This window comes from Epinephelus lanceolatus, chromosome 15, assembly GCF_041903045.1.
Source record: "Epinephelus lanceolatus isolate andai-2023 chromosome 15, ASM4190304v1, whole genome shotgun sequence".
Lineage (NCBI taxonomy): Eukaryota > Metazoa > Chordata > Actinopteri > Perciformes > Serranidae > Epinephelus > Epinephelus lanceolatus.
The window spans coordinates 38,225,527-38,248,399 of record NC_135748.1 but is presented as its reverse complement, the minus strand read 5'-3'; the positions used below and the strand labels follow the sequence as shown (position 1 = coordinate 38,248,399).

General features: G+C 39.4%; 2 protein-coding genes across 4 annotated transcripts; one reads left to right on the top strand and one right to left on the bottom strand.

Annotated features, from left to right (window-relative positions):
• Nucleotides 1–2,716: 2,716 nt before the first annotated feature.
• Nucleotides 2,717–13,572, top strand: LOC144467034 (uncharacterized). Of its 3 annotated transcripts, none has more exons than XM_078175285.1 (6): nucleotides 2,717–2,796; nucleotides 4,757–4,867; nucleotides 4,992–5,063; nucleotides 5,309–5,398; nucleotides 6,806–6,904; nucleotides 10,793–13,572. In XM_078175285.1, exons 2-6 carry the CDS (start codon nucleotides 4,779–4,781, stop codon nucleotides 10,935–10,937), a joined length of 495 nt encoding a protein of 164 aa, XP_078031411.1. In that variant the 5' UTR covers nucleotides 2,717–2,796; nucleotides 4,757–4,778; the 3' UTR covers nucleotides 10,938–13,572. The 3 variants fall into 3 exon arrangements, with proteins under 3 accessions (XP_078031411.1, XP_078031412.1, XP_078031413.1); XM_078175286.1 differs by lacking the exon at nucleotides 2,717–2,796 and adding an exon at nucleotides 2,911–3,024; XM_078175287.1 differs by lacking the exon at nucleotides 2,717–2,796 and adding an exon at nucleotides 3,085–3,332.
• A 1,635-nt stretch (nucleotides 13,573–15,207) lies between these two features.
• Nucleotides 15,208–21,297, bottom strand: LOC144467077 (uncharacterized). Its single transcript, XM_078175420.1, has 9 exons — nucleotides 20,575–21,297; nucleotides 19,876–20,010; nucleotides 19,444–19,578; nucleotides 19,177–19,245; nucleotides 18,198–18,292; nucleotides 17,963–18,089; nucleotides 17,741–17,861; nucleotides 17,586–17,656; nucleotides 15,208–15,333 (listed from the first exon to the last, which is right to left on the bottom strand). The coding sequence occupies exons 1-9, from the start codon at nucleotides 21,295–21,297 to the stop codon at nucleotides 15,208–15,210; spliced, it is 1,602 nt and encodes a 533-aa protein (XP_078031546.1).
• Nucleotides 21,298–22,873: the final 1,576 nt, after the last annotated feature.

The window sequence follows — 22,873 nt, the reverse complement described above, 5'->3', positions numbered from 1 at the left end:
TGGAAAACAACACTGGAAGTCAACTCCAAGGCCATCGCACAAGTCACCATCAAGTGCGGCATACACCAAGGTGATGTCCAAGGTGAGGCCTGAATCCCCTCAGTCACATTATCTCCAAGAGTGGCTTTCGATACAGATTCAGTCCATCATCCACCTCCTGAACATGGACGACATCAAGCTGCATGCCAGGAGTGAATGAGACATACAGTTGTGTTCAAAATAATAGCAGTGTGTTTAAAAAAGTGAGCAAAACCTAAAATCCTTATAATAGCTTGTATTTCCATACACGCAAATGCATTGGGAACACTGCACATTCTATTCCAAATCAAAGCATGAAGAAAATTTATCAAATTTGTTGTTAATTCACAGAAAGTGAAGAAAGAAATGAATGTTAGGCTGTTCAAAAAAAATAGCAGTGTCAGCATATTTCTTTACAAACTCAAACATTTACTATATAAACTGAAAAATGATCAAAGATTCGGCTTCCCTGTGAATCACTGAACTAATATTTAGTTGTTTCTGAGAAATGATTCACATCTGTGTTGCATGGAGTCGACCAACTTCTGGTACCTGTGAACAGGTGTTCCAGCAGGACGATTGGACTACATTTCACAGTTGCTCTGCATTTCTTGGTTTTGCCTCAGAAACAGCATTTTTGATGTCACCCCACAAGTTTTCAATAGGATTAAGGTGTGGGGATTGGGCTGGCCACTCTGTAACGTCAATCTTGTTGGTCTGGAATCAAGATGCTGTTCGCTTACTGGTGCGTTTGGGGTCGTTGTCTGGTTGAAACACCCATTTCAAGGGCATTTCCTCTTCAGCATAAGACAGCATGACCTCTTCAAGTATTTTGATGTATTCAAACTGATCCATGATCCCTGGCATGTGATAAATAGGCCCGACACTATAGTATGAGAAACATCCCCATATCATGATGCTTGTGCCACCATGCTTCACTGTCTTCACAGTGTACTGTGGCTTGAATTCAGTGTTTGGGGGTCGTCTGACGAACTGTCTGCGGCCCCTAGACCCAAAAAGAACAATCTTGCTTTCATCAGTCCTCAAAATGTTGCGCCATTTGTCTTCAGGCCAGTCAGTGTGTTCTTTGGCAAATTGTAACCTCTTCAGCACATGTGGTGTTTGCAACAATGGGACTTTGCTGGGGCTTCTCGCCGATAGCTTGGCTTCACGTAGGCGTCTTCTAATTGTTACAGTACTCACAGGTAACTTTAGACCTTCTTTGATCTCTCTGGAGCTCATCATTGGTTGAGTGTTTGCCATTCCGGCTATTCTTGGATCCATTCGAGTGGTAGTTTTCTGTTTTCTTCCACGTCTTTCTGGTTTTGGTTGCCATTTTAAAGCGTTTGAGATCATTTTAGCTATCATTTTCAGCACTTCTTTATATGTTTTCCCCTCTCCAATCAACTTTTTAATCAAAGTACGCTGTTCTTCTGAACAATGTCTGGAACGACCCATTTTAATCAAAGTTTAGAAAGAAATTCACCATAACCAGCATGTACAACATTTGCTGCCTTCATCCTTAAACAAGAGCAACCTGTTTGACACCTGTTTTTTCACAGAATGAATGACTATTATTTTGAACACGCCCCTTTCAATGAATGATTCAATTACACAGAATCAGCAGCGTGCATGTCATGACTGTTGGGTCTGTTAGTTTTCTATTACTCTACTTCACCTACTAGTCAATTATTTGCCATGTAGGAACATAATTTCTACCAAAAACAGTGACTGATCTGGTTAGTCATGTTGGACCGCTATTATTTTGAACACAACCGTAGACCCAGGACACTGGGATGTCATTCGGACTGGATAAGTGTGGCAAAGAGAGGGAAGGTGATCAGACCTGAGGGGGTGCAGCCACCAGAAGGCAGGATAGCAGACATACAGGACAGCTACAAGTACCTGGGTATCCCACAGGCCAATGGGAGCCACGATGAGGACGCAAGGAGGTCAACAACAGCCAAGTACCCTCAGAGTTCATTCTTTGGTTACATACATCCAGTATTGATTATTGCAGCTCTGTCCTCTTTGGTGTCCCTCTTAAGTGTCTTCATGAACTCCAGTTGGTCCAGAATTCAGCCGCCTGTATCATCACCAGAACCCCCTCCATACTGTACTCTTAAATCTGCTTCTGCAATCCAGCTCACATCACCATCTGCCCACTTGACTACCATGGGTCCTAGATCGTTCAGCCGTTCTGCCCGCGCCTCTGGAACTCTCTCCGCCATGACATTTGCAATATCCGTCCTCCTTCAAATCCTGTCTGAAAACACACCTTTTCAAGCTGGCATATTCGATCTGATTTAATGGTGACACACATATTGATGTTGATTTTATACCTAATATTTATAATTATGATTTTGTCTAGTCATTTTAGTGACCTGTATAGTATATTACTGAATTGTTTGATTTATGATCTATGGATACATTGCTGCTTGTGTCCTTGAGTGATCTGGAAGGCGCCTTTGAATAAAATGCATTATTATTATTATGATTATTATAAGAGGAGAGTAAGACAGGTGCTGAGAAGCCAGCTCAATGGGAGGAATATTTTGACTTTAGACAGTAGTGTAGAATAATTTCTGTTTTAATAATTTCATTTCATTTTTTTGTGCAACAGAAATGAGTTTCTACTCTGTATATCAAATCGAAGAAACAGGGGGAGAGGTCATTGCTGTAAACGTGCCTGTCTTTGTCTTTTTTGGCTGCTCTAAGCACCCGTACCGTAATACCACTAATAGACAAGCCTCAGAATCCGTGCTGCAGCTGGCCTGAGTGAGTTTCAATAAAAAAATTGCTCAACATTTGATGCATTTTTTTTTATTAGTATGTGTTTTGTTTATTTTTCTCTTAATGTTATGTGTGTGTGTTTACTAAAGTTGCTTTGAGACAGAGAAATAAACATATTTAACAGCAAACAACAAGTTTAGAGGGGGGGTTGGGTTCAAGTTGATTAGTTTCACTTTTGCCCGTCGTGACACAGTTTGTTTTCACCGTCGGAAGGTAATGTAACTACTTGTCTTATATACTTTAATTAAACGTCCGTGCTCATTTAACACCCGTTTATTCTGTCTGAAAAACATACGGGTCAGAAATGCGCTTTTGTTTTAAATTATCTGTCGTCGTTAGAAAAGAGTGTCAGTGTGCTGAGGCCTCTGGTTTCTGCGTCTTGAAGTGGTTCGTGTAACAAACAAGAAACGACCGCACCAATAAACCGCACCAGCACCACGGAACACACATAATGTACAAATGTGTGTCTGTGATTATCTTTTCTATGTCTTCGATTTAGCCTATAAATGGCACAAGTAACGGTAAGTGTGCATGTGACAGCAGCATATTCTCACATTTGGGAGGTTGCAGCCTGCAGATATGACCACACTGAGATCAACATGGTCGACATGTTTTATAAGTTTTATTGCAGCGTTGTTTTAGACCCATGAACTGAAGAATGTAACGTGTAATCAGGAGCAAAGCAGTAGATTTGAGTTCTTTTTTTTATTTCAGATTGAAATGTTGAAAATGCATGCTGCATCGCCACTAAATGCTTCAAGTAGGAACAAATAAATAAATAAATAAATAAATAACACTGAAGTGAATAGAGATTCAGATCCAGATGTTCCAGAAGCAGGGAGAAGATTATCGCTAGTGCATAAGTTAAAATATTTAGGCATATTAATAGTTTCACAGTTCACATTGAAAATACACATTGTGAACACACTCAAATTCAATGTGGCAAATTTTAGACACATCAGCGACCTAACGACAGACTCCTCACAGCTGTACTTCAGTGCAATGATTTTTTTCCATACATGAATTACTGTCTGACCAGCTGGACTCAGACAGATGAAACTGCTCTGAAACCAGTAGAAACACTGTAAAATACCACAGAGAAAGAGCAGCTTTGGACAGTCAACCACAGTCAGTCTCCAAAAAAGTGAAACCGTGGTTACTGGACAATCGAACATGTTGTCGTGATTAGAGCTGCAACTAACGATTCATCTTCAAAATGTGTTAAAATGTTGAAAAATGTCCGTCTGTCTCTCCCAAACCCCAAAATTATATCATCTAATGTCTTGTTTCGTACTCACGCCAAAGGGTTTTAGTTCACTGTCATGGGAGAGTGTGTGAAGCTGCCAATATTTGAACATAAGAAGCTGCAATAAGAGTATTTTGGGGTACTTTTACAGTACTTTCTATGAAAAATGACGCCAACCGATTAGTCGACGACTAAAATAGTCTCCGATTATTTTAATAGTCGATTAGTCATCGATTAGTCGACTAATCATTGCAGCCCTAGTCATGATGTGTGAATCAGTGGTTATGTCCTTTTCTCACTGTATGTGCTTTTGTATAGAACGTTTTCCTTAATGTGCTTTGGTCTTATGGTGATGTCACTCTCTTGCTAATTGTGCTTATGTGCTTTGTTTTGTGCCTTAGTGTATTTGGTCTGCTGTGTTTTGTGTTGTACTTTTCTATACTACGTTCTTAATAATATGGTTAGGTCATTGTTTTATAAATAGTGCTTATGTCTCGTTGTTTGCCTGTGTGCCTTGTCATGTGCTTTGTCTATGATTATATGCTGCTCTGGGCTCATGTGCCCTTTTATGGATGTGCCATCAATCCCATTTTATCTGTGCTTTTGTGTGTTATTTTAATGTCTTTTTCTGTCTCTGTGACACACTGTGCACAACAAGCTCTGTGACTGTATCTGTGTATCCTGACTTTGTTGCCATAGCAGGTGCAGGTGTACGCTCGCAATGAGTCAGCATCAGGAGACAGAAGAGGGGGTCCATCCTTCTGAAAACGCTCCGTGTGCTACACATGACAGCCAGACCAAAGCTCCGAGGTGAGAGGAGGATCTCTGACCGACTGTTTGAGACTGACTTTCAGATTTTCCTGTTCACCCCAGAGTCAGAAGTCAGCGTGCAGCTGCAGCATGTTTAGTCAAACTTCTGTGTGTTGTGTTACAGGTCAGAGCAGCTGCTGAGACCAGACTGTCCAGTACTCAGGAGGGTCAAGGAGAGCGACTACTCAGCGTCAGAGTCAGTCATTATCATGTTACTTGACAATTTAAGTGCTGCGGCTGCTATGTGACCTGTGTGATTTCATTTACATCCACAATGGCAGACACTACAGTCAGGAAAAGTCCTTGTGATGACTGCAGATATAAGAACATTTGCACCATTAAAATACTTATATTACCCTAGAATTGAGGTTTGAGTTACTGTGGCAGGATGTTTAATAATCTTATTTCTCAGCCTGATGGTTTCTCTCTCTCGTCCACCAGAATCGATCCAGAATTAGAATCAACACCCTGGAGGTCCCGCCTTAGGTCAAGAAGTCCCATCCTTGATTTCAGAGAAAAATCCACTCGCATGTAAGCTTCTATTAACAATGACAGCTCATTAACATAATGCACATACACAAACACACACAGTTAGGGTTGGGTAAATAATTATGAATGAATAAATGAATGAGTGTCTTCTGTTAGCAGTATTAATATCGAGCTAAGGTTCAGTTTTTCCCGGCTTGGCATTGTGCTGTACAGAGGTTAGATCAGGACTTTTGCTAATGACCAAAACTTGTGTATCTAAAATAAGCCCCTTGTAGTCTTCTAGATGTGCAGTCAAAGTATGTGAAAGGTGTTCTTCAAGGGCCCATCCTGAGACTCTGCTCTGAGGGTAATAAGAATGTAGGGGACAGTATCTCCGCCTGTCACGCAGAAGCATGCTGCTCTATCTCAGCCTGTTGCAATACGCGCTATAGACATCATCGTGCCAGAAGGGCAAGGAAACGAGCATGCGCAGAAAGACTGGAATGAACTTAAAGGGGAATGAGTGTATACAAGTGCGAGAAATTCTTTCATTTGGAATTAGAAACGGAATATTCCAGCCCTTTACATCAGATTGAATTTTCAATCGCATTGGCCATTTTCATTCCGAATAAGGTGTTTACAAGATCACTTTTAATAGGAATGAGCTTCCGAATGAAAAGGGAATTAAACTGTCCATGTAAACGCGCTCAATGTCTCTTGGAGCCACCGTAACATTCTTTGTGCTTGTTTTGTTTCATGTTTAGATAAAGGTGACTACATGTAAAATAGATGCAGTTATTTAACTGAACACAGAGTGGAGCATTCATGTGAAGGGCATGTAGGTGAGCTCCAGGTGATGAGAATCAGGTGTGCAATGTGGAGTTTTTGACCGTGTTGTCAAGTCAAGTTTGTAGCGTGTTAAAACTGAATTGCTGAATGTAATAGTGATTACATATGGTCGCCCTCCTGTCTTATGGTGAGCATGTATATATTGTTTTGAGAATAAATGGGTCGCAAAATCCAAAGAGACAAAAAAGCCAGAACATGTGTCCTGAACAAGTTCACCCATGCACACCTCAGTGGCTTCTGTAGACATTTTGTTTTCTTAAATAGTCACTACAGTGTCCAGTAAACTAGAACAATACTGAAAAACACCCACACGTGTAACTCCTGCAGCAACAAGCTGCTTCAGCGGTCAAAAACATTTTCTCTTCCAAGTGCAAGACCTGTCCAGACGAGAAAGGTTCCTACAGGATATAGTAATGACCGCGAATTACCTGAAATATCCTATGCATATTCTGCTCCTACAAACAATATTGAATTTTATTTTTATAGCACTTTCCAAAAATGATGTTACAACACGCTTCACAGTGAAACACAGAGAAGGTTACAGGAGTGGGGTATTGTGTGTGTATATGCTTGTACCTGTGTTTGTGTGTGTGTGTAAATGTGTGATTATCTTTCTTCCAGATTCCTTTCAGAGGGTCAGAATTTCGTTCGTGTCCAGAGTGACGGGTCACAAGGTCGCACTACCATTGTTAAAGAAACACTCCCCCCTCAAACAAAGAGGTAAGCTTTTACCGACAGTCGTACATGTACATGCATTACCTTTTTTTACTTACTCCACACACTACATACATATATATATACAGTACAGGCCAGAAGTTTGGACACACCTTCTCATTCAATGTGTTTTCTTTATTTTCATGACTATTTACATTGTAGATTCTCACTGAAGGCATCAAAACTATGAATGAACACATGTGGAGTTATGTACTTAACAAAAAAAGGTGAAATAACTGAAAACATGTTTTATATTCTAGTTTCTTCAAAATAGCCACCCTTTGCTCTGATTACTGCTTTGCACACTCTTGGCATTCTCTCCATGAGCTTCAAGAGGTAGTCACCTGAAATGGTTTTCCAACAGTCTTGAAGGAGTTCCCAGAGGTGTTTAGCACTTGTTGGCCCCTTTGCCTTCATTCTGCGGTCCAGCTCACCCCAAACCATCTCGATTGGGTTCAGGTCCGGTGACTGTGGAGGCCAGGTCATCTGCCGCAGCACTCCATCACTCTCCTTCTTGGTCAAATAGGCATGTGGAATCCATCCGTTCACCTTTTCTGCGTCTCACAAAGACACGGCGGTTGGAACCAAAGATCTCAAATTTGGACTCATCAGACCAAAGCACAGATTTCCACTGGTCTAATGTCCATTCCTTGTGTTTCTTGGCCCAAACAAATCTCTTCTGCTTGTTGCCTCTCCTTAGCAGTGGTTTCCTAGCAGCTATTTGACCATGAAGGCCTGATTGGCGCAGTCTCCTCTTAACAGTTGTTCTAGAGATGGGTCTGCTGCTAGAACTCTGTGTGGCATTCATCTGGTCTCTGATCTGAGCTGCTGTTAACTTGCGATTTCTGAGGCTGGTGACTCGGATGAACTTATCCTCAGAAGCAGAGGTGACTCTTGGTCTTCCTTTCCTGGGTCGGTCCTCATGTGTGCCAGTTTCGTTGTAGCGCTTGATGGTTTTTGCGACTCCACTTGGGGACACATTTAAAGTTTTTGCAATTTTCCGGACTGACTGACCTTCATTTCTTAAAGTAATGATGGCCACTTGTTTTTCTTTAGTTAGCTGATTGGTTCTTGCCATAATATGAATTTTAACAGTTGTCCAATAGGGCTGTTGGCTGTGTATTAACCTGACTTCTGCACAACACAACTGATGGTCCCAACCCCATTGATAAAGCAAGAAATTCCACTAATTAACCCTGATAAGGCACACCTGTGAAGTGGAAACCATTTCAGGTGACTACCTCTTGAAGCTCATGGAGAGAATGCCAAGAGTGTGCAAAGCAGTAATCAGAGCAAAGGGTGGCTATTTTGAAGAAACTAGAATATAAAACATGTTTTCAGTTATTTCACCTTTTTTTGTTAAGTACATAACTCCACATGTGTTCATTCATAGTTTTGATGCCTTCAGTGAGAATCTACAATGTAAATAGTCATGAAAATAAAGAAAACGCATTGAATGAGAAGGTGTGTCCAAACTTTTGGCCTGTACTGTATATATATATATATATATATATATATATATGTAATGTCTGCCTTCTCTTCACTATAATAAAACTAGGTGTCACTCAGCTTGTGGAGCTCAAAGACCCAAAAAAATACATTTGAAAAACTCAACACCAATGTCTCTTTCCAGGAATCACGACCCATTAACTGAAGATAATCCACAGACCTTGTGAGCAGTTTCATGTAGGGACTATTTTCTCTCTACCAGACTACACCTGCCAGCTGTATCACTGCACAGAGGAAGTGTGCATCTACTCATGGACAAGAGACTGAGCTGTAACGTTAGCTAGCTCATTGGTGCTAGATGAGCGAGCATGCATGTCGTGCTTCCTTCTGCGCAGTGATACAGTTGGCAGGTGTAGTTGGGTAGAAAGAAAATAGTTCCTACATGAATCTGCTCACAACAAGGTTGAAAGGTGGATTATCTTGAGTTAATGGGTCGTGATTCCTGGAAAGAGACATTTTTTGTGTGTCATCCCCTCTCTACCTCCCTCCTTCTCACCTAGACTATCCTGTCCAATAAAGGCAAAATAAAATTAAAAGGGAAAGGGCGTATTGTGTGGAAATTACCCACTAAATTTCTTTCGTCATGCTTTTATTGCTTTGATAATGAACAACTTCAGTTTACAGAAATATATAAATGTCTTGGTTTAGTTATGGAGGACTGTCATTTTGCCTCCGTAGTTGCGAAAGCCATGGCCAAGCCATTGTGTTGTCCATTCGTCCACCTGCCCTTTCATCCCTCCGTACATCCGTCCCATTTTTGTGATTGTGATATCTCATCTTGAGGGAATTTCTTCAAATTTGGCACAAATGTCCACTTGGACTCAAGAATGATCTGATTAGAATTTGGGGGTCAAAGGTTAAGGTTGTTGTGACTTCATGTGTCTCATTCTCATGAACGCAATATCTCAAGAACATCTTGAGGGATTTTTTTTTCAATTTTGGCTCAAACATCCACCTTTAGTCAAGGATGAAACAATTAGAATTTTGTGGTCCAAGGTTACTGTGACCTTGTCCATTGCATTCCCTTGAACGCAGTATCTCAAGACACCTTGAGGGAATTTCGAAGGTCAGAGGTCAAGGTCACTGACATTTTCTGTCTCATTCTTGTGGACACAATATTTCAAGAACACCTTTATGGAATTTCCTTAAATGTGACACAAATGTCCACTTGGGTTCAAGAATGAACTGATTAGAATTTGGGGGTCAAAGGTCCAAGGTTACTGTGACCTTGTCCACTGCATTCCCTTGAACATGGTATCTCAAGACATCTTGAGGGAATTTCCTTAAATTTGACACAAATGTCCACTTGGGCTCAAGAATGAACTGATTAGATTTTGGTGGTCAAAGCTCAAGGTCACTGTGACCTTGCATCCATCTTATTCACTTGTACCCAATATCTTAGGGAGTTTACTTACATTTGGGACAAATTTTAATTTGGATCTAGAGTGACCTTGATTATGAAGGTCACTGTGACATTTTCTGTCTCATTCTTGTGAACGCAGTATCTCAAGAACACCTTAATGGAATTTGACTCTTGGGCTCAAGAATGCACTGAGGGAGTCAAAGGTCAAGGTCACTGTGACCTCACATAAAATGTTTTTGGCTATAACTCAAGAATTCAAATTATAATTATGACAAAATTCCACCCAAAGGTCTAATAGAATATAATGATGGAGTGATGGCATTTTATATCCAAAAGGTCAAAAGTCAGCTTCACTGTGACATCATAAACTCTTCAAAAACTTTTTTTCTGGCATAACTCAGGAACAAAAGGGGAGACACTTGGTCAGATACTAAATTGGTGACTAATCTTGAAACTTTGCTGATTGTATAGATCCTCTGTGCTGCTGAGGGGGCCTCCATGTTTTCACAGACATGGATGGAAGCTGTGAAGACTGTAAACTGAGGCGTACCAAAATTTTAGTTAAATCATGCGTCAGTTCATGACAACTCTAGAGGCAGGGCCTTATTTGATATTGTGAAACGCCATGCAAAAAAAGCATGCCTTCTTCATGTGTTCTCATGTCTGATTGTTTGTCCTTATTAACTGTTGTATGACCAGTTTTAAACTCTGGACCATCAGCCTGGACCATGGACTGATAGGATGTTTGAACTTCTTGTATGATGTCATTGTTTGTTGTAGCTATTATATGGGAGTCTTTATGGGATTATTTATTTATAGAAAATTGTAATATTAGTACATTTTTTTCTTTTGTTGTTTTATCTCTAAATTTCATAAATTAGTTTCCATAAAACTGACAAATTCATAACATCATGGTATAAAATAACATGTGCCATGATAGACATGTTTACCCCCACCTGCAGCTCAAATAGTATCGACTGTAATGCAGTGTGAATGATTTACTGTATTTCTATCCGGACAAGGGACAAGACGGTTGAGGAGATGCATGACGGAGGTGTGATGGAAACTCTGCTGAAGCACCTGCCAGCAGCTACTCCCGTTGGTCTGTTCACAACCTCATGTCTGCTGCTGCTTCCACTCATCCTGGTCCTGCGTCGCTATGCTTGAGGAAGTTCTCTAAACTAAGAAATTAAGAAAATCAAAAGCAATAATGATCTCTATTGTTAAGCTTCAAATCACGTGCCTACTTGGGTTCAGTCTTCTTTTGATAACCTGTTGCAGTGTTACTTCAGTGTCAGTAGAGGTACCCCTAGTGGTACTTTGGGGAACTACAGGAGGTTTAATGCCTCCATGCCTCCAGTTGTTCATCTGTCGCATTCTTGTGAATGCAATATCTCAAGAACACCTTGAGGATAATGAACTATTTCAACCTGTAAAGACTGATGCAATATTCTCTCTTTGGGACAGACGGGGTCTTGGCACAGTTGTTGTGAAGTGAAGGTACATTCTCCAGTTTTGCTCAGTTGTGCAGTGCCTTCAACCCAGAGCAATCTGACCTCTTCAGGTACTTTCAAATTTGGCATTTTCTCAAATCAAACACACCCTCTTTGGGAATTGATGAAATTTTGCCTGTGCCAAAAATGACAAGACAGCAATTTCATTTCCATATAACCTCCTAGCTTCAGGTACACCTCTGGTTTGCTGAAGATTAAAACTGAATGGGAAACAGAACAGTGCATTATCATTCGTGGAGTACGGCACTGGAAGACATAGTATCTTGTTCATCTTGTGCAGAATTTTAACTCACACAATTCCAAATAGTTCAGACGATACACTACAGTAAAGCTAGACTTGCCAAGATATAACCGAATATGGCTGACACTTGTGACAGATGTCCCCTGTCTCCTTGCAGTCTCCTCATATGTTTAAGTCTCAGGTAGTACTGGACGTCTTATTTCAGACTCATTTCAGTTATATTATAACAAGTAGAACCTTCTTCACAGATTGCTCTATTTCAGGGGTGTCAAACATATGGCAAACGGGCCAGAATCAGCCCGCCAAAGGGTCTAGTGTTCCTATGTCCTCATTGAAGGAAGTCGGTGTGCTTGGTCTGCTCCCAGCACCGTTCAGTGCTCAAGGAGTAGTATATTTAGCACCATTATCAAACTCATCATGGCGAAAAATACAACAACTTGCAAGGAAGAACAGAGGATGAATTAAGTGTTGGTTTTGTTTGAGGAAACATACATTTGGTTTTAGTTTTAGCCAACAGATCAGCATTGAAAACTAGCTACCTTATTGCTAACGAAATAGCATTAGCATCAAAGCCATACTCTGAGGGTAAGTTAGCTGAGAAACAGACGCTCTAACCTGTCTTTCATCCTTCAGCCTTCATCTCAGGCTGTTTATTATTTGTTTTGTAAATGTATTGTTCATTAATTGTGAAAGTTTTCAGATTGTAACGATACTCCGTCATTAAAAAAGAGGGACAAATTTGAAGGCTTAGATACTTACAGGTTATTATGCGATGGTTTTACTGGTCCCGCCCACTTGAGATCAAATTTGGCTGTATGTGGCCCATGAACAAAACTGAGTTTGACACCCCTGCCTTATTTGGTGTACCTGAAGCTGGCAAAGTATGTCTGAAAAACAAGTATATGTAATCTCATTAACCTCTTCAAAAGCCTTTTGGGAAATACTTTAACAATGGAAGAAGCCGTTGCCCCCACCTCTTATTTCATGGTTGCATGATGCAGTGTCTTTTTTGGAGTCGGAAGAGAAAGTTTTCCCTAAGGTGTTCCGACAGCAGTATTGGAATAACTCATGTGACTGTATGGTTTTGTGACGACTCCTAAAATGGTTTTAAAATATGTTTACAAACACCTGGAGGGAATTTCCTCAAATTTGGCACAAACGTCCAGTTAGTCTTAAGGATGAAGTTATTAGAAGTCAGTGATCATAGGACCTCACAAGGCACGTTTTTGACAATAATTCAATGATTCACGCACTAATTCAGACAAAATTTCACACAAATAGAATAAAATGATAAAGTGATGACGTTTTACATCCAAAAGGTCAAAGGTCCACTTCACTTCCACATCATTATGTTCTGCAAAAACACTCTTCTGGCCACTACTTAACATTGTATCTCAGGAACAGAAGGGTGGGATACTGAATTGGTGACACTAATCTTAAAACTGTTCTGATTGTTTAGATCTTCTGTGCTGTGGGGTTGAAGATGTGTGTGTGAAGCATCCACATTTTAGAATATGTAGCTTCTTTGCTGCAACATCTATATTTGGAGCATTGTCACAACTGGGAGCTGGTGATTCTAGTTTTAGACTGTAATCTAATGTAGTGATGGATTCTAAACGTTTCATTTGTTGCATTTAAGTTTTATTTTTCAACTTACAAGGCTGCAGTTTATTAAGCGCTGTATTGTATCTCTTTACATAGATTTACATTTTTTTTCTGCCAAAAATGTTTTGCACTTTTCAGGGGTACTTTGCTTCAACACTTCAAATGAGGGAACATTATTGAACAAGGATTGAGAACCATTGACTTGTTAGGGGCTTGTTGCTTCGTTACAACACAAGGGAACGAGATCATTAAGCTGTATTTTATCATACTGCATTTTACTTTTTTTAATTGTATTTTTTAATTTTTATTTTATAAATTTTATTTCATTTTAATTGACTCAGTGCAGTCCTGAAATGTTTCAGTTCTCACTACATTATGTGAGCCCCTTTTAAAGTGTTTTATAAATAAAGTTTATGATTATTGTTATAAAAAAATAATTCTTCGTTTGTTGTTTTGATGATGGAGGTGGAGTTTTTTTGGTTTCCATAAAAACAACGAATCATTCATTTATTCAAGTTTATCATTTGTGTAGTTAAGGCTAAAAACTTAAAAAAAAAAAAAAGTTAATAGCTGTTGATTTAACTCTAAATTATTTTTGTTCAGTTGCTTTGTGTCACTCAGTCAGAGGCCAGTGTATTCATCTCAGAAATGTAATGACCAGAATCTGTCGGGATCCTAAATAAATGTCAAGGTGTCAGCACAACACTGGAAAATAAGGATGAAGCGATACAAATATAGTGCAGAATATTCAAAGATTGGCTCTTGTTTGTGAACTTGTCAGCCTGGAATAGTTTAACATCTAAATAGATCAATACTGAATATGTGTTGTTAAGAATGCCAATGTGAAGCAGTTTTTAAATTGTTCTGACTTTTGTTTTATTAAGTTCAACCTATGCTTTTTGGATACAGTGGGAGAAGTAGTTTTCAGATTTTGTACTTAGGAAAAGTAACGACAGGCTACCACACTGTAAAAATGCTACTTTGGAAGTGTAAGTCCTGCATTTAAAGGGTTAGCATATTCATTATATAGCTAGTATGGCTCATTTTAGATTTGATGGTTTACAGTATTTTTGGGCATTTTTTGCCTTTATTGGACAGGACAGTTAAGTGTGAGGGGGGAGAGAGAGAGAGAGAGGGGATGACATGCAGCAAAGGGCCACAGGCTGGACTTGAACCCGGGCCACTGCGGCAACAGCCTTGTAGATGGGGCACCTGCTCTACCACTAAGCCACCGACACCCCAGGTTTACAGTATTTGATGCATGCATAGGTTCAGAACTTCAGTGTTGCAGCTGGTATAGTTGGAGCTCATTAGTTCATACACAGCTAGATAGTTCATAATAATAATAGACTACATCATTTGTTTTATATGTGACTGTGACTATATTTGACTGTGAGGCTGAGGTTTTCAATTTGAATCCAGTTGAGGGGACAGGTCTGCTCTGATGATGATGATGATGATGATGTAAAATGGAGGCTGAACCATGAACATAAATTACAGATCACCTGTAAAACATTTTAACATGTTACTCTGTCATGATTCAAACAACTGGAGGCTGAGAACAAACTGATACGTGAGTCTGAGAACATTTTAATAAATCAGCATCAGATCTAAGAACATGTGAGTGTTTCTGTGACGTCCTGTACAGACTGAAGGCTGCTGGGAAATGTTGGCAAACTGTCAGACTGCTCCTCCTCCTGCTGCAGCCGCCTGATCTCAGTTCATCTCCAACGAGCCTGATATGAGACTGTGTCCACACTGTGTGCACACTGCATGCAAAACTGTTTAAGGGCAGCTGCAGTACCTACTGAAAGTATAAAGAAAAAGTCTGCACTTCAGAACACACCCAGTGTTTATCTCTCCTCCATTACAAAATCAAAAAGGAAGTGATTGTCGCCATATTGTAGCTCTTGGATAAAGGAATGTTTGGAGGGTTGGGAAAAACGCGCTTCGGGGCTGGATTTTAGGGACACAACTCACCGAGTTAGGTAAAGTTGGAAAGATATTGGCAGATTCGAACTTCCGGGATCAGTAACTCTTTAGTGAAACGTTGTTAAAACACAAAACACACATATTTTCAATCGTAGTAAGATAGACAACGAGCTACAACATAATATTCATCAAAATGAGCCGTCCTCTGAGCCACACCAAGAACATTGGTGTTTACGTGCAGCCGGCTTTGAGCGCAGCGCGCAGGGACCGTCTACAAAGTGCAACACCGAAAAGAGATATTACAAAAATATTCAATAACGTCACTATAATACAGTGTAGTGTCACCAAACTCACTCCACACTTCATTGGTCTCCTACAGAGTACACTACAACACTTGGTTGGAAAGAAAGGCATTTTACATAATTTCTGGCAATTTTTCTTAGGAATATTAATCAATAATTTCAATATGATGGAGTGTAGTGTCACCAAACTCACTCCACATTTCATTGGTCTCCTACAGAGTACACTACAGCACTTGGTTGGAAAGAAAGGCATTTTTCATTATTTCTGGCAATTTTTATTAGGAATATTAATCAATAATTTCAATATGATGGAGTGTAGTGTCACCAAACTCACTCCGCACTTCATTGGTCTCCTACAGAGTACACTACAACACTTGGTTGGAAAGAAAGGCATTTTTCATAATTTCTGGCAATTTTTCTTAGGAATATTAATCAATAATTTCAATATGATGCAGTGTAGTGTCACCAAACTCACTCCACATTTCATTGGTCTCCTACAGAGTACACTACAGCACTTGGTTGGAAAGAAAGGCATTTTACATAATTTCTGGCAATTTTTCTTAGGAATATTAATCAATAATTTCAATATGATGCAGTGTAGTGTCACCAAACTCACTCCACACTTCATTGGTCTCCTACAGAGTACACTACAGCACTTGGTTGGAAAGAAAGGCATTTTTCATAATTTCTGGCAATTTTTCTTAGGAATATTAATCAATAATTTCAATATGATGCAGTGTAGTGTCACCAAACTCACTCCACATTTCATTGGTCTCCTACAGAGTACACTACAGCACTTGGTTGGAAAGAAAGGCATTTTTCATAATTTCTGGCAATTTTTCTTAGGAATATTAATCAATAATTTCAATATGATGCAGTGTAGTGTCACCAAACTCACTCCACATTTCATTGGTCTCCTACAGAGTACACTACAGCACTTGGTTGGAAAGAAAGGCATTTTACATAATTTCTGGCAATTTTTCTTAGGAATATTAATCAATAATTTCAATATGATGCAGTGTAGTGTCACCAAACTCACTCCACACTTCATTGGTCTCCTACAGAGTACACTACAGCACTTGGTTGGAAAGAAAGGCATTTTTCATAATTTCTGGCAATTTTTCTTAGGAATATTAATCAATAATTTCAATATGATGCAGTGTAGTGTCACCAAACTCACTCCACACTTCATTGGTCTCCTACAGAGTACACTACAACACTTGGTTTGAAAGAAAGGCATTTTTCATAATTTCTGGGAATTTTTCTTAGGAATATTAATCAATAATTTCAATGTGATGCAGTGTAGTGTCACCAAACTCACTCCACACTTCATTGGTCTCCTACAGAGTACACTACAGCACTTGGTTTGAATGAAAGGGATTTTTAATAAGTTCTGGGAATTTTTCTAAGTAATATTAATCAATAACTTCACTATAATTGTTGCAGCCACAGCCTGGCCTTCAGTTTTTTCTTGTGTTTCCCCTACCCGTGTGTCTCCTGTGCTACCCTGTGTGTTTCTCTGTGTGTCTGTGTCTGTGTGGTGGGCGTGGCGCTCCTCTGCTTCCGGCTCCCTGGTCACTGCTGATCTGACACACCAAGCCAGTCACATGCAGTCCATCAGCTCATCAGCCCTGCATATATTTACCCCAGTTTTCCAGCCGCTGATTCCACTACAACACTCGGTTTGAAAGAAAGGCATTTTTCATAATTTCTGGGAATTTTAGTAGGAATGTTAATCAATCAGAGACTCAAAAACAACATTTTGATTATCTGTGATACAGTAAAATTACATGAAAAATAACTACGGCAAAATGAACGTTCCTAGAATAGACACACACACACACATCTCACTGTACATTATTAATGACAGAAGTTCACAGTCCTATTTTTACATAGAAAGTCTATCTCAGGTAAGACCTCACCAAAGTCACCTACAGCCTCTTTATTTAGGGTCGTTGCACAGTACACAATACCAAGGGGTATCTGTGTTTGGTGTCGTTGCCGCTGTCATTCCAAGGCACTGCATGTGAAACCATTTTGTGCAAGTTTCACACTGAATCTACAGGGATAAATTCATTAAACATATTAAGAAAATGTTACCTCTATGTAATGCATAAAAGTATATAATATTTGAATAATTTAATGTTGTGTCTGGTTCTTAACCCCAGATTATCTACTGATTATCCACTATTCAGATTATCTATTGATGTCTAAATCTCACCCAGACAGCATCAACAGCAGTCTTAGGCAGGTCCTCATTGCCACAGAAGGAACAGAACTCATCCTTTGAAACTGCAAAAAAGGAAATACAGGTCTTTATTACTGTTAAGTTTGTAGGAAGTGTTTGACATATCAATGTAATATTTTGAGCAATACCTGATCCTTTCAGAATTTCTTCTGCCATGTCTCTTCTTAGATTTTGAAGAGATTTTTTGGATGTGTTAATGTGAAACCTCTTTGGGATGTTTGGAAACTGTGTCACGGTCATCTTGGCCATCTGTAGAGATGGCAAAACAACACGTGTACTGTGTACGATCATCTTACATAGTAAAACTACATGCTGTTTTATCATAAAGAAAACATATTGCGTAGAATCACCTGCATGACAAAGATCCCACAACTGGTGTCATCTTTCTGGAAGGTGTGCGTTATCTTGCCAGGCTGCCACTTGATGTTAACCCAGTCCTCCTTTCCAAGTCTGTTCCGGCGCATTTTGAAATACTGTCTACAGGTTGAAAGTAAAATACATTTTTGCTTTACCTTTGCGCTTACTCTATGGCTTGACAGAATGTGTTTGTAACCTATTTACTTCCCATAATCTATTTAATATTACCCAAATCTGTAGCCAGCCTTTCTGGAGTCCTCGACTTCATTTGACCCTTGTAGAGGATCAACCACAAAAATGTGGTTTGAAAGGGCATGAAGATACTGTAACATAAAAAGGTAGCATCATTAAACCATATACCATCTTCAAATGTGTCATTAACAACAACAGCAACAATAATAAAACTAGAAAAGCACTCAGAGTGCAGAGCTCCACCAAGTAGCTGATATTCCCTCCCCCTCTGCATCATATTTTGCAGCCTGCATCACAAATATATGCCTTCACTATGGAGAGACTGTGGTGTATTTATTTCATTTTTATTTTGTACTAACACAGAATATAATGGTTTTTTTTGTATTTCTAACACAGAACATTAATTTCAACTTTTTTAAACAATATTTTTAGCAAGTAGAACAAGATGTGCTTTCCGGCCACCAGATGGCGCTATTTTCACCATGTTAATTGCTGCTGAGGCTGTCAGACCATAGACTTTATTTATTATTTTATCCCCTTTGCTTCAACTAATCACCACCAAAATGTTATCATCTGTTCCTTGTCCCATTTTCCACATTTCCTGAAAATTGCATTAAAATCCGTTCATAACTTTTTGAGTTATTTTGCAGACAAACAAACAAACAAACAAACAAACAAACAGACAAACAGACCAACACCGGCGAAAACATAACCTCCTTGGTGGAGGTAACAATAAGATTCATTTATGTAAAACTTCAAAACTGCAGTTGACTACTTGATGCACAGTAAGCCTCTTATTGTCTGTGAGTAGATTAATTATAAAATTTGATAAAAGTACATGAACTTTTATTAAAAGATTCAGCTAATAGTAATCTATGTAGTTTTATTTACTTTATTATAGGTATTCATAAACCTTTATAGCAATTGCAAGGTTGATAGCATTTAAATGGACAAACCATGAGCCATACATAAATGCTGTAAAGATACATAGTACTATAAGTAGCTTTATACTCACCACAAACTTCCAGTGCACATTTCTTATGTTGACAAATCCAATGGCTCCATCATAGTCATCAAATGTGACCTGACAAAATGTGTGAAAATGGAAAAAGGACTGTATTTATTTTGTAATATACTGAACCAAAAAAACAAAGATTTCATGATGAGAATATATTATGAATTTTCCTCCACTGGACCAACCAAAAAGGTGAAGTGGCTATTATAAATGTATTGATTAAAAACAAGACTACTAAAGTGATAATATAATAATGATTACACTCACCTTTTTTAACCCTTGCCTTGCCATCTGCTCTCTTGTGCCATGTACAATTGCACCCACGGTGTAGTGATTCATGAGGTAGAGTCGGCCAGCAGTATCCTTAGAATTGAGGATGGCTCTAATGTAACATTCTATCACCTTTTGGAGAAAATTAATCACAGAAAAATATTGGTATGTTGGTAATGGTAGTGTAGAGACTAAAGTTAATTCATATTTAATCACATTGTTGTCAACATGTTTGAGAATGGGTCATAGATGCAACACTTTAGCTAAAGACTGGTTTGTCTGAAGTCACATTCCAGACCTTCTTTCACGACAATCAACTTGTTAAATCATTTTATGCAGCATAATAATTTAATTTTTAAAGGACTGATCCATCAACAAGTAGATTAATTTTAGATAAATCTGTGACATCAGTTCTGATGAGAAACTTGCCTCGCCTACGATGAGTTCATCAGGCCTCAAACTCTGAAATTCTCTGTGCCGCAGGGTGTAATTGTGCTTCTGTTCAGCATGTCGTACAACAGCCACAACAACTTCGGTTGGTTTGCATGTCCAAAGGGCCTCAACCTACAAGGATATGAACAATGAAACTGCAATCACTTCATACAGCATTTGCAATACTTTCAACATTCAACTGTCCCGAGTCTGTGATCTCTTTTAAGTCCCTTCTTAAAACATACTTTTATCGGACAGTCATTCCTGATTTTACTTGGGGTTTTATCTGTTTTTGTGTTTTTTGGACTTTTGTTTTAAACCTGATGTTTTATGACTTCTTTATCTTTGCCTTTGTGAAGCACTATATAATGTAGTTTTTGAGAAGTGCTCTATAAATAAAGATTATTATCATAATAATATTATTGTTATGGAGAAAGCTGCCATTAAACTATCCCACATCGTTCTGTATTCATGAATATTTTCTCACATTATTTAAAATTCTGTCAGTATTTTATGGGAGACTGTGTCCTGGGGTGAACACACCTTGGATGTGAATACAACTGCCTCACTGATGCTTAATGTTTGTAAATGCTTCCTTAGCAATGCTAGTATAGCTCTGGAAAGTGCAAATTACTCTGACTTGGTTTTAATCTGTTTTGAGCAGTCATTTCATTTTAGTGATCAGCAAAAAAGTACCTCTGTGGCAGACGTGGACCCTTTACTTGTGAGGACATTGCTGCTGTTCTTCCCATCTGCGCTCTCTTGAAGATCTTTGCCAGTGTTCAGAGTTGACTTTGCTCTCTTTGGAACTGGAATAGTGGTTGGAGCAGTATAAAATTTGGAACTGGCAGTCTGGGGCTTTGCTCCATCTCGCTTTGCCCAACCCTCCTGAGATTGAGTGAGGTCTTTTGGTAGCATGGGTTTAAGGAGTAACTGCTCAGAGAAGTTATGAGACATGATGTGTTCTCTGTATCTCCCCTGCAGAGAGCCATACATTTTCCTGACAAATGTCGCTGGCCTCAGTTGCCTCTGCTTTTTCAGAATTGACTGTTTGACAATTCCAAACCATCTCTCCACATGGCAGTTTGTGTCCCTTGTTTTACCTGGGCCAAATGTGTCATCTTCTTTGTCAGATGCATACCTTTTCAAATTCCCCAAAAGCAGACCACTCCACAGGGGAAAAATGCCAAGGTAGTTCTCAAAAAGGACATCAACAATGCCTGGCCAGAAGTATGGATTTTCCTCATCATGCGGGCTCTCGGCATCTGTTTTTTCGAGCTCTCTCTGTACCTCTTCCAGGACCCTCTTGAACTCATATGTGAAGGGAGATCTGCCAACAATTGTGTGGGCATTTCTTCTTTCTTCATCATCTTCCTCCTGAGCTAAGGGGCTGCCATCTAATTTTTCAGTTTCTTCCATGTCAGGAATGTTGCATTTTTTTATTAAGTCCTGCATGACTTTCAGATTACTCAGGACAATGTCATTGTTGTATTTGCCAATTAGTACAGTGCACAGTGAGCGGAAGATTTTGAGCGCTGCCGTCATTGAGGTACTGTTTTGTAACCTGGCAAAACCAAATGTTGCGAAATCCTTCAATCCTTTGTCTGCTGTTTTTCTTGAAATTGACTGAGTGACAGCTTTGATCACGTGTGCAGAGCATATGTGTAGCACTGTAAACATTCTGATGTCCTTCCATGTCTTCAGTTTTGAACAAATAGAAAAAGCCCTGTCTATGTAGCTAACAATGCTCTCTCTGTTGAATGACAGAAGAACACTTTGCATTAGTGCCCAGCTGTAATCTGTTTCAACTTGATGTACTCTTAGTTTTGTGTACTGCGACAGTTTTCTGCAGAACTGCATTAGCCAGAATGTGATTGGTGGTACAGAGTGTTCATTTGTCAGCATTTCACAGACTGGGAGGGGAGGTGCATTCGGACCCCCTCCAGGAAGAGTGAGAGAGTAGTAAAGGACTTTTTTGGTCTGCCCGGGAACTTTGGATGCAACATTACCTGTTGCATCTAGGTATAAGGTCAGCGGGATCTTCTTTCTCAGGTGTTGCACAACTATGCTTACTCCTGTTTCAGTATACATGTGTACACCAAAGGGGTCAACTTGAAAGTGCTGTATGTAGCCAGGCATCTTGGAAAATTTGGAGTCACATTCCTTCATGATATTTTGAGTGAGGTGCATCTCCATGAAAACATCATCATGAATTCTTTTCCCTTTACTAACTTCTGAACTTATCACTTTATGAACATTTTTGTTCAGACTTGGTGTTATGTTTCCGGAAATCAGCTCGGCAACGGGTGTTTTTTTAAGTTTACTGTAGTACAGTTGGCGCACTCCTTTGTGTATAGCTCTTGCTATTTTCCCTCTTCTTGTGTTTACTGCAGGCCTGAATTTTTTTTTACTTGTTTTGTGTGACATTTTTCCTTTTTGGAGCACAGATATCTTAAGCAGGTTTTCTCCCACTGGCTCCCTTTTCTTTTTAAAGAAGTATTTTGTACTACAGGAAGGGAATGTACAAACAGCACTGATGTTTAAATATGGAGTATTAATTTTCTGGCTTTGAGGAGTTTTGATATGCTGGCTCTTGAAGGCAAGAGTACAACAAGGATTTTTCTGTCGGAAACTGTTGTATAAGACTTTGGTCCATGGTTGCCTCAGTTTTGTTGAGCCGTGCAGTGGAACAATTGTCTGCCATTTCTTTCTGTTTACTGTAATTGTGAACCTCTTTGATACCACAGGCAACTTTCTCCATTGTTTTCTGTTCCATGTCTTTACATGTTTAGGTCGGGCTCCTGTCTGCAATGGCATCTTCTGTTGTTTGTCTTCTTCCTCATCTTTATGTGAGTCTTCATCTGTCACTTCCTGTGGTTGAACTCCTGTCTGTAATGACATCTCCTGTTGTTCGTCTTCTTCCTCATCTGTATGTGAGTCTTCATCTGTCACTTCCTGTGGTTGAACTCCTGCCTGTAATTCCTCTGCCTCATTC

Bases quoted from the DNA above. Each gene is read 5' to 3' on its own strand.
- LOC144467034 (XM_078175285.1), top strand. From the start codon at position 4,779: ATGAGTCAGCATCAGGAGACAGAAGAGGGGGTCCATCCTTCTGAAAAC. The intron at 4,868-4,991 runs GTGAGAGGAGGA...GTTGTGTTACAG, and splicing joins AGCCAGACCAAAGCTCCGAG to GTCAGAGCAGCTGCTGAGAC. The intron at 5,064-5,308 runs GTCAGTCATTAT...CTCGTCCACCAG, and splicing joins AGCGACTACTCAGCGTCAGA to AATCGATCCAGAATTAGAAT.
- LOC144467077 (XM_078175420.1), bottom strand. From the start codon at position 21,297: ATGGAAGAAACTGAAAAATTAGATGGCAGCCCCTTAGCTCAGGAGGAA. The intron at 19,579-19,875 runs GCAAGTTTCTCA...TTTCTCCAAAAG, and splicing joins ATGAACTCATCGTAGGCGAG to GTGATAGAATGTTACATTAG. The intron at 17,657-17,740 runs GTATTGCTCAAA...CCTTTTTTGCAG, and splicing joins AGAAATTCTGAAAGGATCAG to TTTCAAAGGATGAGTTCTGT.